The sequence below is a fragment of the Falco rusticolus genome, chromosome 14 (genome assembly GCF_015220075.1).
Source record: "Falco rusticolus isolate bFalRus1 chromosome 14, bFalRus1.pri, whole genome shotgun sequence".
NCBI classification, from domain to species: Eukaryota; Metazoa; Chordata; class Aves; order Falconiformes; family Falconidae; genus Falco; species Falco rusticolus.
Genome location: NC_051200.1, coordinates 14,415,321 through 14,429,974, shown reverse-complemented (window position 1 = coordinate 14,429,974; position 14,654 = coordinate 14,415,321). Strand labels below are relative to the sequence as shown.

General features: G+C 47.1%; 1 protein-coding gene across 4 annotated transcripts in view; it reads right to left on the bottom strand.

The window, feature by feature from the left end:
- DOCK11 (dedicator of cytokinesis 11) overlaps positions 1–14,654 on the bottom strand; it is an 83,175-nt gene that overhangs the window by 16,062 nt on the left and 52,459 nt on the right. For all 4 annotated transcript variants that reach the window (XR_005107456.1, XM_037407877.1, XM_037407880.1 and 1 more), the window contains 12 exons: positions 14,368–14,546; positions 12,272–12,388; positions 11,639–11,714; positions 11,262–11,365; positions 9,178–9,289; positions 8,985–9,051; positions 8,437–8,484; positions 7,779–7,921; positions 7,019–7,134; positions 5,055–5,192; positions 848–1,030; positions 68–181 (listed from right to left, as the gene is read on the bottom strand). Coding sequence is in view for 3 of the 4 variants with exons in the window: in XM_037407877.1 (XP_037263774.1) it covers positions 68–181; positions 848–1,030; positions 5,055–5,192; positions 7,019–7,134; positions 7,779–7,921; positions 8,437–8,484; positions 8,985–9,051; positions 9,178–9,289; positions 11,262–11,365; positions 11,639–11,714; positions 12,272–12,388; positions 14,368–14,546 (1,397 nt within the window). In the remaining variant the exon portion in view is untranslated. The remainder of the gene's footprint in view (positions 1–67; positions 182–847; positions 1,031–5,054; positions 5,193–7,018; positions 7,135–7,778; positions 7,922–8,436; positions 8,485–8,984; positions 9,052–9,177; positions 9,290–11,261; positions 11,366–11,638; positions 11,715–12,271; positions 12,389–14,367; positions 14,547–14,654) is intronic.

Below are 14,654 nucleotides of genomic sequence, written 5' to 3'. Positions count from 1 at the left end.
CCTGAAGTGCGTCACCAGTCTTGCATTAATGGCTGATAGTACATGTGATATAGCATCTCCAACTTACCTTCATAGGCCTGTCACTGTTTGCAAAGTTGTTAATGATGAGCAAGGAGTCTTGAAATCTTGTCCCACCGCTGAGTGCCACATCTGCTATTAATTGGCTCACTGCAATAATTATCTGTTGGGACAGGGTAGGGCCTTTATTTAAGCAAGCCCTAGTAGAGGAGTTCCGTTGTCACAGTTCATGGGAAAACATCATGTCTTTCTCACAACGCAAGCAATGGTTGTTGTTGTGGTTTTCCTGTCACATCTCCCAAGGACAAGTACTCCCCAGAGGACCAAACTGCTTTGCTGAACAGCGAGTTCACAAAATTAACAATATAACAATTGTAATACAAATCCTGTTTGTACATTAGTTACCACCTTCTGTGATTCATTACAACCCGGATACTATTCATCTACCCCACTAGGTATCTAAATTTTCTTCAAAAAACACAATGCTGCAAAAGTAGCTCCAGGAAAACCTCTTCTCCTGCCTCAAAGGCAGCTCTTCTTGCTGTCCTTCCCACCCCATCCCAGCCAGCCTCAAGGGCAGAGGTGTGCCTTGTGTCTGTGATTCCAAAAACTCAACAGCTTGGAATACTTGATGGCAGTGTATTTTATTCAAAGGGCCCTGGGCCACTCATTGGAAGCAGGAATTAGGCAAAGCCTGGAAATCAAAAGGCTTTTTCTCCATATAACAACCGCAAGATCCTCTGAAGATATGAGGTGACATAGTTATACTGATATATCCGTTCATTAAACCTGAGGTGTCCTGCTCTCTAGCTTTTCCCCGGTTACTGACCTGAAGATGCGTTCTCAGAAATGTTCTCCTTTTGGTGAACTCAAAATTATTTCTCATCAGGAGGTACAGAAGAGCAGAAGCTTCATTCCTCGTGGAGGAAACCTTGGAAGTGCAACACTTCAGGATCTCGTAGCAGAGGGCAGCACACATGTTCACCCTTCCCTTGAAAAATGCTGAGGGAAACTTCACAAAGAGGCATGCATTATTAGTATTAGAAAATACACCACTAAATTATACCCACAGGGCTCAGAGGGGCAGGGGGCAACACACTGGGCTGCAGGCTGGACAGCCTCAATGAAACTTCTGCCAGAGTTCTAAGCCTGAAAGTATTTGTGGGAATGAATTCAGGGTCTATTTTGAACCATATTTCCTAGAGCAATGTGAACTTTGCTGTCGCACTGTTTGGGGATGTGCTTGTGTATATCTGCCTATCCCCTCCTCTATCAACATTTGGGTTCATCGGCAAACTCTCACCAAAATGGAAAGACAGCACTTTCATGCTCTTACAAAAGCCATAAAAACCGGCAGCAGGGCAGAGAGGAGAGGTCCCATGGACATTCCCACCTGGGAATGTCATCTGGGACATCAGAAAATCTGCCGGAGCCCACCCAGAAATCAGACCTCACTGGGAAACATGACCTGTGATGCTCGCACAGCTAATTCTACACGTCCCCTCAGAAAAGCCTAGAATCATGCCAGCGCGCTCTCAGGAATGCAAACAAGAGATCTGCTTGTCCCAGAGAGCCTGGGACCTAGTGACCTGCCGCAGCTCCCCAGATGGAGCTGGTCCCAGGAATCAGCAGGACTGAGCCAAACCACAGCGTGAGCGCCCTCGGTTAGCAGTGGGGCTCGGGGGTGAAGAAAAGCAGAAGGGGAAGACCAGCACCGCACGCAGCTGTAGCACGTCTATCACCTTGCCGAACACCCACTCGAGCATGTCTGCAGGGACAAGCTCTGCGGTGCCTGAAAAGCAGGCGGTTGCAGCAGAGCCCTGCCCCGGTGGGCAGCAGCCCCCCTTGCAGGGCTGGCTGGGGCTGGGGACCAGCAACACATGCCTGTCTGGCGGCGGTCACCAGTGGTGGCTGGCAGGGAGGTGGCACCTCACTTGGCTTCCTTCCACTGCGGCCGCAGCGGGCTGGGGACAGGGAAGCAGAACAAGGAAAGGTTTTGTGCTGGCACGCAGCCACCTCTACAGCCACCGCAGGGACCTGGCTGCGGAGGGGTGACACCAACACCTCCCAGAGGGAGCGGGGGCTGTCGCGGCATTGCACAGCGGCACTCTGCTTCCCTGCGGCAGCTGGGGACCAGCCCCAGAGAATTGCCTGGCACAAAGAGGCAACAGAGACAATCATGTTTTTTATCGGTTCAGAGGAAAGATGTGCTCTGCTCATTCAAGACCCAATGGTCCTCCAAAAGCAAACGTGCAAACAATTACAGAACTTGTTTTGTTCTTTGCTTTCTTGCCACATTTTTTTTTAAAGTCTTTTGCCTATCAAGTAACCAGATTTAATGCAGAAAGCAAGCTATTTTTAGGACAGATTTTAGGATGCAAAATAAATGTCAGGAAGTTTTTGCGCTCCAGCAACCATTTGCTGTGACCCTAAATAAGGGGGGGGGATTCTTCTCACTGTAATTATTACAGCACGGTAGAATTGTTTAGGTTGAAAAAGACTTTTGAGATTATGAAGTCCAACCATTAACCCAGGACTGCCAAGGCCACCATTAAACCATGCCCCTAAGTGCCACATCTTCACATCTTTTAAACACCTTCGGGGACAGTGACTCAGCCACCTTCCTGGGCAGCCTGTTCCAGTGCTTCATCACCCTTTCGATGAAGACATTTTTCCTCACACCCCATCTAAACCTCCCCTGGAGCAACTTGAGGCTATTTCCTCCTGTCCTGTCACTTGTTTATCGTGTACTGGCGTGAGCCCCTCGGCCCGGCCTGCCCAGACCCCCCTGCAGGGCCTCCTGCCCCCCAGCCTGGTGTCCTCTGCAGACTGACTGGGGGTGCGCTCCATCCCCCCATCCAGATCATGTAAAGAACTAAACGACTGGTCCCAGCACGGAACCCTGGGGACACCCCATGCGCCAGCGGGATGTCACCCCATCCCCCACCACGCTCTGGGCTGCCCAGCCAGCTCTTAGCCCAGCACAGAGCACACCCTGCAGTTTCTCCAGGAGATGCTGTGGGAGATGGTGCCAAAGGCTTCACTAAGGTCCTGGCAGACAACATCCACAGCCTTTCCCTCATCCACTAGGCAGGTTACCTTGTCACTAACTATGAAAAGCCATAAAAATCACAAATTATCCATTCTAGCTGCATCAAAGGTATAACTCACTTTCCGTTTTCTGGAAGTTGACACTAATTTACAGCTAACAGTGATACGCAACCCAAAGCAAAGCAGTGCAGCTTTCACACTTCAAAGCAAACTTGCAGGAAGACACGCATCCTTGCACTTGTCATGAAATGCAGTGACACCCCCCTGCTATTTCATTGTCACTTCAGGCCTTTGACAAGCCCTTCAGAGGACGTAAAAGGAAGTTTGGGACTCGCGGTTATGGAGCTGGCAAAGAAAACACTTCCTTATAGATACCATCTGCTGGGCTCATATCTTGCTTTTACAGAAGCAACACTGTGTCCGGTCGTAAGGGAAATGTGAGAAATTAACTGAAATCAATTCTTTGTATCTTTGAAGGCCCACAATGCCAAATTCCGCGTGGATCCAGGCTGACATCTATCCAAGAAAATCAAGTTGGTGCAGCAGCCAAGAGCGCAGCCTGTGTTGCTGCAATCGGCGCTTTGGAAAGCGAGCGCGGGACCCTCAAAGGTCCCCAGGGTTTGAAGGCTGATGGTGAGATCAAATCGAGCAGGTGTGTGGGTTCGGCTTCATGTTTCCACAGCCACAGAAAATGTGCCAGGGAGGCAAGGAAGGTCTCTTATTTTCTATAGGCACAAAACAACTATTTCTGCCTAAACAAACTTTCAATGAATAAGGGGAAGAGAAGCGCAGAGAGACCGAGTGGGGTGCGTGCAGATCTGTGGCAGGGTGGATCTCAAGGCTAAGCAGATCACAGGCAAGCAGAAAACTCAAAAGAAAAGTTGAGCCATAAACATGTATTGGACCTTGTAGAAAAATGGGATGATTGCTGCCAGTGCCAGCTGCCAGTCTAGCAGGCTTTAAGAAGCCCCATGGAAAAAACATTTTGTAGGAGACCTTGCTCTCTGGAGCCAGCCAGGCAGCCAGCAAGACTTCTGCGTTTTCTGCTTCTCACGCATTTGCTTAGAACAACCCAAACCTCAGCCCTAGGCACAGTCATAATAGCTCATAGCTTTGCTGTGAGTTTATAGTAAAATGTACACAGTACGGATCCTTTCCACCTTTGAAAAACAGTTCAGCAGTCTCTTTCTTTAATCAAACTTTGCTCAACAATTAGTGCAAGATCTCCTTTGGAAATAACACTTTGCTGCATAACATTCACATACTGTGCTCTGCCTGGCTGCAATCTCACACCACATGCATTTACCTCATTAATGAAGTGTTGCATTCAAGTGATTCGAGAGGTTTGAATTAATTTTGAATTTATGATAACCGCGTAGCTTGGAAGGAACGGAGTTTGCCTGTACGCCTGGTCTCGAAAATGTACTTATGAGAAATGGCAGGTTTTGGCAAACATGAAGGGCAATGTCAGCAACAGCATCAGTCACCGCTCTGAATGGTTAGCTGCAGCTTTGATGCTGTTTGAGCTCAGGAGATTAAACAGCCTCACTGGGTACCAGGGCTCAGAAAAGTGTAGAAAGAGGTTCAGCAAGTACCCTCTTTCAAATGCAGTGGGAGAGGAGCAGCTTGTCAGAACAAGTATTATTCAAGCAACAGCACGTCAGCAATATCGACAGTTTGGAGCAAAGACTCAAGAAGTACCAGCTTTTTGTCAAACAGATACTAGTCTTTAACAGCAGTTTTGCGACCAAGGCAAGTGAGGGAATGCCTCATGATTTCTCCTTTTGTTTCCTGATATCCAACAAATAATAAATAATTGCTGAAACAGATTAACCTGGCCTGGTTTCTAAACCAGTGAAGAAGTTGTTTTCTAAAACACATCTCCAAACAGCACAAAATAGCAATTTAACAGGATTTTATAAGCATACTGGTCTCTTCCACCATACTACATAAATTCTTCTGCACCTTTGGAGTCATGTACATACCTTGCTAATGAAAGCTCTCAGAGAGGCGAACACATGCTTAAGAGCTGCTTCTGACTGCCCGTTTTTGAGAAAAGCCAGGTGAATATCAAAAACCTTCTTCATGAGTGGATTGTGGCCGTCATTGCTTAAAAGCTGGGTCTGGAAAGCAACGAGAGAATTTGTTTTGCAGAAATGCTGTGCCTGAAGCTGGAAATGACAGAGCTAATTTTGCATAATTAATCACATCAATTCTTAAGCCAGATAAGGAACAGGGCCTTCCATAAAAATATAACCAATAGATGTGACAAGTACAAACTTACACTAGTTGGTCAGAGGTTATTTTTATAGCAGAGAATAAACCAAAAATATTTGATCACTTTCGCATTACTAATTCCAGAACCTAACTCAATAATCTGTACAACTGTCACCGGTTGCCTAGAGTTATTTTAAATAAAACAGAGTGTTACTAGCATAACTACCACACTGTTTTTTCAATTTCTTTTTATTTGTCCTGATAAGTGTTTCATTTGCAGCCCAAAAGAGGAAGAGAGAAGGAAGAAGAAAAAAAAAAAAAAAAAAAGACTACAACATCTTTTCACTGGATGCTTCATAGCTGTGGTAAGTCCAGTACGTCTCCCTTGTCTCCCACAAAGTTTGGACAGTTTGCACCTTCTTGGAGATATGGTAACATGGAATTACCTGGAGAGGGTTAATACAGTTTAGTGTCAGAGTCATCTTGCCTGTGCCTGCTGTTCCCCCTGAAGCTGCTGCATCGGGGCCACCCAGCAAGGATGTGGATGCCCCATACTGGTAGGAGACCACTAGTCCCTATCTCATTGCCAGTCCAAGCAGTTCTTGGGCTGGCTCAGATTTCTCTTTTGACATCCTACACACATCTTGTAGCAGGGTAGGTTTAGGATCCATACTTTTTAACTCTTTCACTCTGGCAATAAGAACAGCATCAGTACTTTCACTGCAGTACAAAGCACGCTTCTGTGCGGTAACACCATATGACCATAAAAGCAAAGCAGAAGCCCATTAAAGCGGAAGGGAATCCAGTCTATCCTGTGGTTTGAAAAGCACATTGTTTTGTGGTTCAGCCATATTCAAGAAGAGGCAACTGAGAAAGTAAAGCAAGTTTTAACTCTTGCATCTACATCCTTCTGCTGTTGCCAGACTTGTAAAGAGAAATTTAACGTATGCACAAGGATGGCTTTTTCGCTCTGGAACAGAAGTAGAGGATATGATGACCTTCTTCTTGTTCAAGCCATCTAAAAAGGAAACCTTCATTATGTTTACTCTGAAATCTGAAGTTGTTCTTGTGACATTATGCAATACATGTTGCTATTCGCAGGATTCCTCCAACCACATTTTGAGGAAGACCTTTCCTGGAACAGTATTTCAGTATTTTGCTGCCAGCCTGGGGTTCTATTCACCACAGAGGCTTTGTTCTTGTAGGCTCCAATGGCTGTCAGGAGTGTGAAACACTATACGCAGGAGGAGACTTCGACCAGTGGTACTGGTCCTATCTGAACTGGTAACCACAGCTGGAATGGCTCAGCCCCAGAAACATTAATGTATAGCAGTTCCAAGAAAACTGGGCCACACTTCTGGGCAATTTATGGTAGAAAACAGTGACTGTTCTAAGAATGCTAGATCTTCATTTCCCTTTCCTTTAGTCCCTCCTTTCTCTGTGATGTACATTTCCTCTTACTCTGTTTTTGCAATGCCTACACTCATAGTATAACATCCACATAATTTTCTCTGGTCTTGCAGTTTTGAAGAAATTGCAAGATTGCTTGAGCGCATAATTGCTCTGAGACCCTGTGAAACGCTCAGCATTTCAGAAAACAAACAAGCTGCAAAAGATTTGCTTTTGCAAAGTCTTCCACAATCTGCCACTCTAGGAGAATGGATCACCCAAATCAACATGCATACAGAAATGCAGCACGCTTTTCTACAACACTTTTGATTTCAATGCTGACCTTGAAACTCTGAGTGAAAAAAGAGATGGTGTCCAGGACTGTCAAGCACACTTCGGTGGCAATATTGCCCTCCAGTAATGCTTGGTGCACAATATCTGCTTCTGAGGTTCCTGCATCTGTGGACAGAAAGCAAATCAGGAGGAAACTGTTCAACACTCCAGCTCCCACACAATCTAAATGCTGTACAGATAAGGTTCTCCCCTTGCACATCACTGCATTTGGGAGATGAGGTAAGAATAGCAAGATGCTGGATTTGCCAGCTCCGTTCAGCGAAGCTGCCTCAGCCTGATGCCAACTGAGAAAACCCATGTCAGTATTTCCCCTTAATCTCACTGTCTTTAAAGCCAGACAGAGAATGAGGTGTCCAAGTTGTATCTGCTGAAGGGAAACTGCAAGGTGCTTCAATGGAGCAAAACTCATCCATGTGGAGAGACTGAGAGCAGATCCCAGCCCAGGTCTCTGTGCAGGGCAGCTCTCCTGCCTGCCCAGCTCACTACCCAAACCAAGGTGTCGCCTGTGCACACACTCAGCCAAGGAACTGAGCCGAGATGGGTGAGAGGAAAAAGCCATGTAAGTCCTAGATCCCAGGGGTGACTCTTAAGGGGCTGGCTTAAATGTCACCCCCACCAGTCTAGGAGTGTTGCATGTAATTCTGCAGAGTTTGAATATCCTGAAGCAACAAGCAGCGAGCGGAAAATGGCTACATGCAGTTTTCAGCAGGCTAATACTCCATGGTCTCGTCTTGGTCTGCTGTACATACTGTGGTTGAGTGTGAAGGAGGTCTCCAAGCTGCCCAGATGCTGGAGTCGCACCTGCATCCCCCCAACTCTGCTGCGGAGCGCTGGCATCGTCTGGGATTTCCTATCGGCTCCTGTGTGCTTGGATAACCAGGCGTCGTGCACCCTGCAAGGGGAAGCAAAGACCGCAGGTTTGGACAAGCAGCAGTGGCCACACCACTGCAGGATTACATGAGGCATCTGGATGGAGACCTGGCCTCCCTCCAATGCACTAACCCGGTTTATCCTGGGAAATCCCAGTGGGGCTGCCCTGGCCTTGCCTGCACTGGATGGCCCTACAGCTAATGAAACAGCAGCGCTGCTGCGCAGGGAGCAGAGATGCAACTGTGACTTGTGCTTCACCTCCAGCTGACTGCAGGGGACAAAGCCAACCTGTGACACAGCCAGGAGCACTTGGGCCTGGGGGTCTCATGCAGGAGCTGGGGGGAAGGGAAGGGGCAGTGTGCAAAGGTGAGGGAACCCTGTTTGTGGCATGCTGCTGAGCAGCGCCCCATCTCCACAGGCTGCCTGTCTGCTTGGGTTTGCCCAGCATGGGTGTGCACGCTCCCCTCCTGCCTCAGCCACGGCAGGGACCACGGGGATGGCCCCCCCACCAAGGCCCCGGACAGAAGAATACAGTACCTGGCAATATTTCTCTTCCCCACGTATCTGAAGTGAAATAAACACACCCTAGAAAGAAAATATGTATCCGTTACAGAATCTGCAGACCAGGGGTGAATCCAGAACATTTCACATCTATTCTGCCCTTGTCTGCAGACACACTCTGCTGTGCATGAAGGTTTGGGTCTGTGTTTACAAGTCACTTGACCTCACACCTCCTGCTTCCAAACCCTAAAGAATATCCCTGTCTCCTAACCCATCCGTTCCACCAAACCTGCTGCAAAGCGGAGGTTGTGGCGGTTACGGCAGGAGGCTGTGCCGTGAGCCCTGCTAGCCTATGGACTGAGCACAGGGCAGTGCTCCTTCACTTCACCTGCTCCCTCGATATACACCTCTTTCTCCTCAAGAGGAAGGAAAAGCATCTCATTACAACCTGGCCGGGCAGCTCTAGTGCTGCAGAGGACTGCGTGCACCTGGCGAGGCACACCAAGCCACATTCATGTCTTCGTCTTGGCCAGTGTTGCCCACCCAAAGGTGCAGTGCTTGAATCGCAGCCTCATGATACTCACTCCAGAAGCACAAGGACGTTGATCAGCTCTTGGGGGGAGAATTTGTTCCAGTAAGCTAAAAGAGTATCTGAAAGAAAAACACAACAGTGCACTGAGATTTTTAAAAAGTGGAAGGAGGACCTTACAGACAAAAAACTGCCAGTGATGGCCTCTTGTCTTTCTGGCTGTCCCCCAGGGAGCAAAAGCCACCAACCTTCAGAGATCATCTTCACAATGTAGAGGTAGCACATCAGGAGCGTCCGGATCTCAAACTGGTCCAGCCGACTGCAGTGTGACACGCTGCTCCTCGTGGAGCTTCTGCGGATCTAACGGGACACGGAGGTGACGTGGAGGCCAGTGGCCCAGGTGCCTGGGCTGTGCCCAGCGAAGTGCCGTGCAGCAGCATGGGCACATCAACCCCGGCACACACCAGCCGTGCCAGCATTCCTCCTGTCCCCCACCATGTGCACCTCCCCAGCACCGTCCTGTGAGTCATTTCATCCTTTTTGGGTTACTGCCCAAGCAGTGATGAGTGGTCTGGGAATCCTGGACACATGGCTGGACATGCCTCTGCCCAGAAAAAAAATGTCTGCGCAGAGAACGATGACTTATTCAGCAAAACACACGGCAGCCCTGCTTTCACTTCCCCTGCTCCCTGCAGCGTCTAAGCTCCTGGACATTTTTAATGTCAGTTCTTGTCAAACAAAGTAGTTCATTCGCTGCCACAGTTTAAGGCGAGAATTCAACTTTTCGTTAAAGACACACATACACTTCAAGACATCATGTCAGTTACTTGATAAACCAGGAAATTTCAGCTCAAGAAACTCCCCCCTCCCCCTCCCCGATTTTTGGAGGTGCCTCCTTTTTTTTCCTCCTGCTTAGTGATTTAGGCAAAGATGAGTGAAATCCTGCTGGTGAGTCAATCTGTGCGGGAAAGGTTTGGGCATTCTGTGGCGGGAACAACTTCTAAAGCTTTCTTTTTTGCATTCTCTGTGCTCACCCTCGCCATACCCTCCAAAAAACGGATGCAATTAAACTCTAAGCAGGACACTTCTCCTAAAGCTGTGCCTCACATGTTTGGATAGCGATCCTCAGATTTTATTTGTTGTTTATTCGGGGACAGGCTGTGGATGTGAGTCATAATAAAACAGAATTAAACATTCAGTTTGGAGTTGGAGATACAGTGCTATAGCCAGAACTTTGCTGCTGACCACACCAAACTCTTCGAGTCGGCACACAACTCGGGGAACAGGTCCACCTCTGTAGAGCAGCATTAAAGCTGTGCTCCTCCACGTGGCATTGCTTTTACATGGTTTTGTGGACATTGCACTCCCTAACGGAAAAGCTGTTCCCAGCAACTCTGAAAAGCATGTTTGAGGACACAGAAGAGGACATCTAGCTGTGGGGAAATGCTGAGCTGCAAGCAATAATACTTTCTGCAAACCCCACCAGAAGGGCTGAAGCATATACTCGGAGCTTCACTGAATATGAACAATTTGATAGTCAAGTGTTTGGCTATACTTGGTCTTGTAGCTTCATGATTCATGTGGGAGAGCTTGAAAGGCCCCACCTCTCCTAAGCATGTCAGGACACAGCCAGCAGGAGCCCAGATAATCTTTGCCTTGCTTGTGATAAGGGCCAAACTTTTTAAAGATGCATCAACGTTCACAGCAACCCAAGACATCTGGAAAGTGCCTTGAGGAAAACCAGGAGCTGGTTTGCACAAATATCTGATTTCCATGTGTGCAATCTGCCAACAAGGAGAGTACACCCTGTCTGAATAGTGTGGCCAGAGCTCTTTGTCGTGTGACCACGGTCACTTGTGCAAGTTTGGGGCTATGCTGATTTTCCTACAAACACCTCATCTTCTCTGGTCACTGGCAATCTCCTATCTTGGGGTGCTTTGCCTCCTAGCTGTGTGCGGACAAGAGTTCCCAGCACCATGCACCGGGCACCGGCCAGACCCAGACCCATCCCCACAGTGGAAGCATATCTGAGTATGAGTAAATGCCCCATCCATGGGAGCAGAGATTTTCCCCATGGATTTTGACTTTCATCTTTGAGAAGTAATTTGCCAACAGTAATATTTTTGGCTCAGAGATGTTTGAGGAGGGAAAACATACCAGACCAATGAGTCTGACCTCCTCTGTTAAACACGAAACTGTTTCCAAACAGAGACATTTATAAGCTGGCTTTTGAGAGTGTTACCATGGAGAATACCTTTTCCCTCCCCCTTATTTAACACAGCCCGCAGACTGGTACAGCGAGCACCGTTCTTTCCAACCCCAGATACGTTACATGTGCACTCTGATCTGGGGAACTGGTTGCTCCCTCCGAGTTCAGGGATCCCTTTGAGTCCTCTCGCTTCATTGCATGGCCATTTGGAAGTGCTGCTCCGCAGGCTGAAAAAAACCCAAACCCCACAATCAACCCCTTTGCACCCGCACTCAGAGCATCAAACAGTGACTGGAGGATGTGATTTGGACAGCACAGACGGGGCTTGCTGTTGAAAGCTGATTAATCTAGAAAGGCCAGTTGGCGTGACAACACATTCAGGGAAAATCACAGAGACTCTAAGAGGTCTATTGTCAGATGGCTATATTTCAGGTTTTGGGGTTGGTAATAGTTACATTCAAAATAAATGGGAAAGTTAAAGTTTAGAAAAATTGATTTACCTGGATCTTTGTCTGCAATCAGGCTGGATCTGTTTGAGGGGGATGCAAAACTGTACATGAATTCATCCCTGGATGCCTGTAAAGCATTATAAGGTTCTTGTGACCAATAGAAGTTAACACCTAATCTCTTGCAGAAGAGAATCGTGAAATAAAAAAGGCAAATTAGATCAGCTTTTAAAACTTAGATTAAAAGAAACACCCGCAATCTATTTCCTTACTTCTATAACAAGGACACAAATGACTTGGGGAGGAGTACAAAGAATAGCAGAACATATTGAAGTCAGTCACAGCAGGTTTTTTCCCTTTTGTTTTTCACCCATGTGAGTTACAAATTTTAATTGTTTTTCTCAAAAGTCTTTTTTGTTGTTGTTGTTTTGCCCCGAAAAAGGAGGAAAGTCTAGTCTGCAAGGCTAAACCCATCTGGGAACCACACACAACCCTCAGGCTGACGGGCAACTCCCCACAACAGCTGCTGGAGTCCGAGGCTGAGTCCTGCTGCAACTCATTGCACTTGGAGGGACTCCCCTCACCTCAGGGCACTACACATACTTTAGCATGGCAGTCACACAGGGGGTCTGAGGGAACAGCAGGACTGAGGAGGAGGGCAAAGAAGCATTGCTGGGCTTTACTCACAGGGCTGGAGGCAGCTGCACAGGAGTAGAGCGCCTCACGGCTGGCTACTCGCTGGAGGTTCTCCAGGAGCAGCCCAAACAGCGGCAGGTAGAGCTGGGCTATTTTTGCTTGCTGGTTCTGAAAAAAGACAGGGAAAAAAATGTAGGTAAGAGCCCAGGCTTCCAACAAGAGCCAAAACACATACACATCTGTCTCTCTCTCTCTCTCTCTCTCTATATATATATATTTACACACTGTAGATGGTGTCTGAGGATATGGGTTGGTTTGTCTTCTCACCTCCTCTTCCAGAACCGCCAGGTATGTATTACCCTTCTAGCAGCAAGCTTGGGGCACATAGGGATTTTGGGGGCTGAATAATATTCCCCACCATACAGGATGTGTGACAAACTAAATCCCGGATTTCCAAACTCTTTAACTGGCAATTCACTTGCATAGCTCGATTTTTGAGTGCAACACCCAGGAGTAATGAAACAAAAACATTTGCTCCTCATCTAGTACTAGCTATTGCTTCCACTCAGATACTCTCCATAGAAAATGCTTCTAGTTAAAACAGTTTGTAGGAACAGATTAATTTGGATTAAGTGATACAGATAAAAAACGATCTGGTCAACGTTCTCTAAATGCAAGGCTCTGTTACATCAATTTTTTTTTTTGCTAAAAATTGTTAAATTGTTAAAATGCATTTGTTAAAAATGTTATTTGTAATTGTTAAAAATGGATTATCTTGGACTTTGCAGAAAAGGTTAAAAAAAAGAAATTTCAGGCTTGCAAACTGAATGGCACATATTGACCAATATAAGAATCCATTTTTTTCTTCTAATTCAGTAGGACAAAAGATAAATGGGTTGAGATGGGTTGAGAAGACCCTCTCTCAGCCACTGATGGAGCTGGGGTTTTTGACTGCAACAGCATGCTCAGCCTGTCCTGCCTGTGGCATGATTTTTTGCTTTGGTGTCTCAGCACACCAGCTGAGCATCCTGCCCCGGCTCCAGGCAGTCTCCTGGTCACTGCAGCCTGGAGCACAGCATGTGCACAAAAATCCAGTGGGACAATTTTAAGACAGGTGGTGTTTTTTGAGGAGGCAGGGAAAGCGCTGCCTGCCAAGGGGGCAAACGGCTCCTGAATTAGTGTGAGGGTTTTCAGACACCCAGAAGAGCAGAAACAGGCTGCCTCTGACCCAGTCTTGGCAGGGAGCTCACAAACCTCTCCTGAAATATCAAGCCTTGCCAACTACCAGGGGCCACGGTTTTGTTTCCAGGCTGTGCAAGTCACCACAGATCCTCACTGCAGAGAAAAGCAAGCCCACCTCCCGCTCAGCCCTTCCAAACAGGCGAGAAGGGAGAGGAGCTGGCTCTGGGTCCGTGCACGGTGCAGCAGCCCCGGGCACATTTGAGTTACTTCCAGGAGGCTGCCCACATTCTCAGATAAAACTTAGCAATGCAGCACGCTAGGAGCAATTTGAGGAGCTAAACTGTAAACAGAGGCATGTTTTCAGCCTAGAGCAAGGACAGGTAGTGTCTGCAGAGGTAGCTGGGCACTTTCAAGGACATATGGGTCAGCAGGGAGCAGCATCAAGAAAGAAAACAAGGCCATCTCCCAGTGTGACCAGAGAAAACTGAAAGCTACCACCCAGCGGAATTCCAGCATCTCATGAGAATCCACACATCCTCTCCTCTGATTCACCAATTATTAAAACATGCAGCTGACTTGCAACAGAGATCAGTCAGGCTTCCTAATTACAGTATGTTAATGCAGGATATTAATTTAAGCCCAAGACCAGAAGAACATTGGTGTTGCTTGATTTTGTTGAACTGCCTCTTGGCTAATGACACTCTCAAGTTCCTTAATGGCTGAGGGCTTTTTTATCTAAAATAGCATGAATAAGAGCACTGCAGTTATCTGACTGCACTGTTTGTGTTCCTAGATCATTTCTCAGAGCTATTACTATTATGCCAGAACTATTGGTTACTTACAACAGCTCCCTAAATAGCAATGAGAATACACTTGGTGTACCATCCAAAATTTAAAATTCTAACATGAGTTTTTTCACAAAATTCAAGAGCAGCATATTTAAAAGCCAACAAAATATGCCTGACCTTGTGCTGGTATCTGTTGTCGAAGGCATGCTTTATCAACAGATTTTTTAAGACTGAGATGGCTGTGTATCTGATATCGTAGTTGTCCTGCAAGGCAACAGAGGCTTCTCTGAGAAGCATCCCCACCAGGAAATGATGCCTGCAATACTCGTCAGTTAAACTGTATTCAAGATTTACATCTGAAAGAAATAGCAAGGCAATAGTTAAGGGAACTGTTCCAAGGATCTGTTCAGAGCAAGACAACGGTCATGTAAGCCACAACAGCACGCAAGTACGGTTCATCGCTC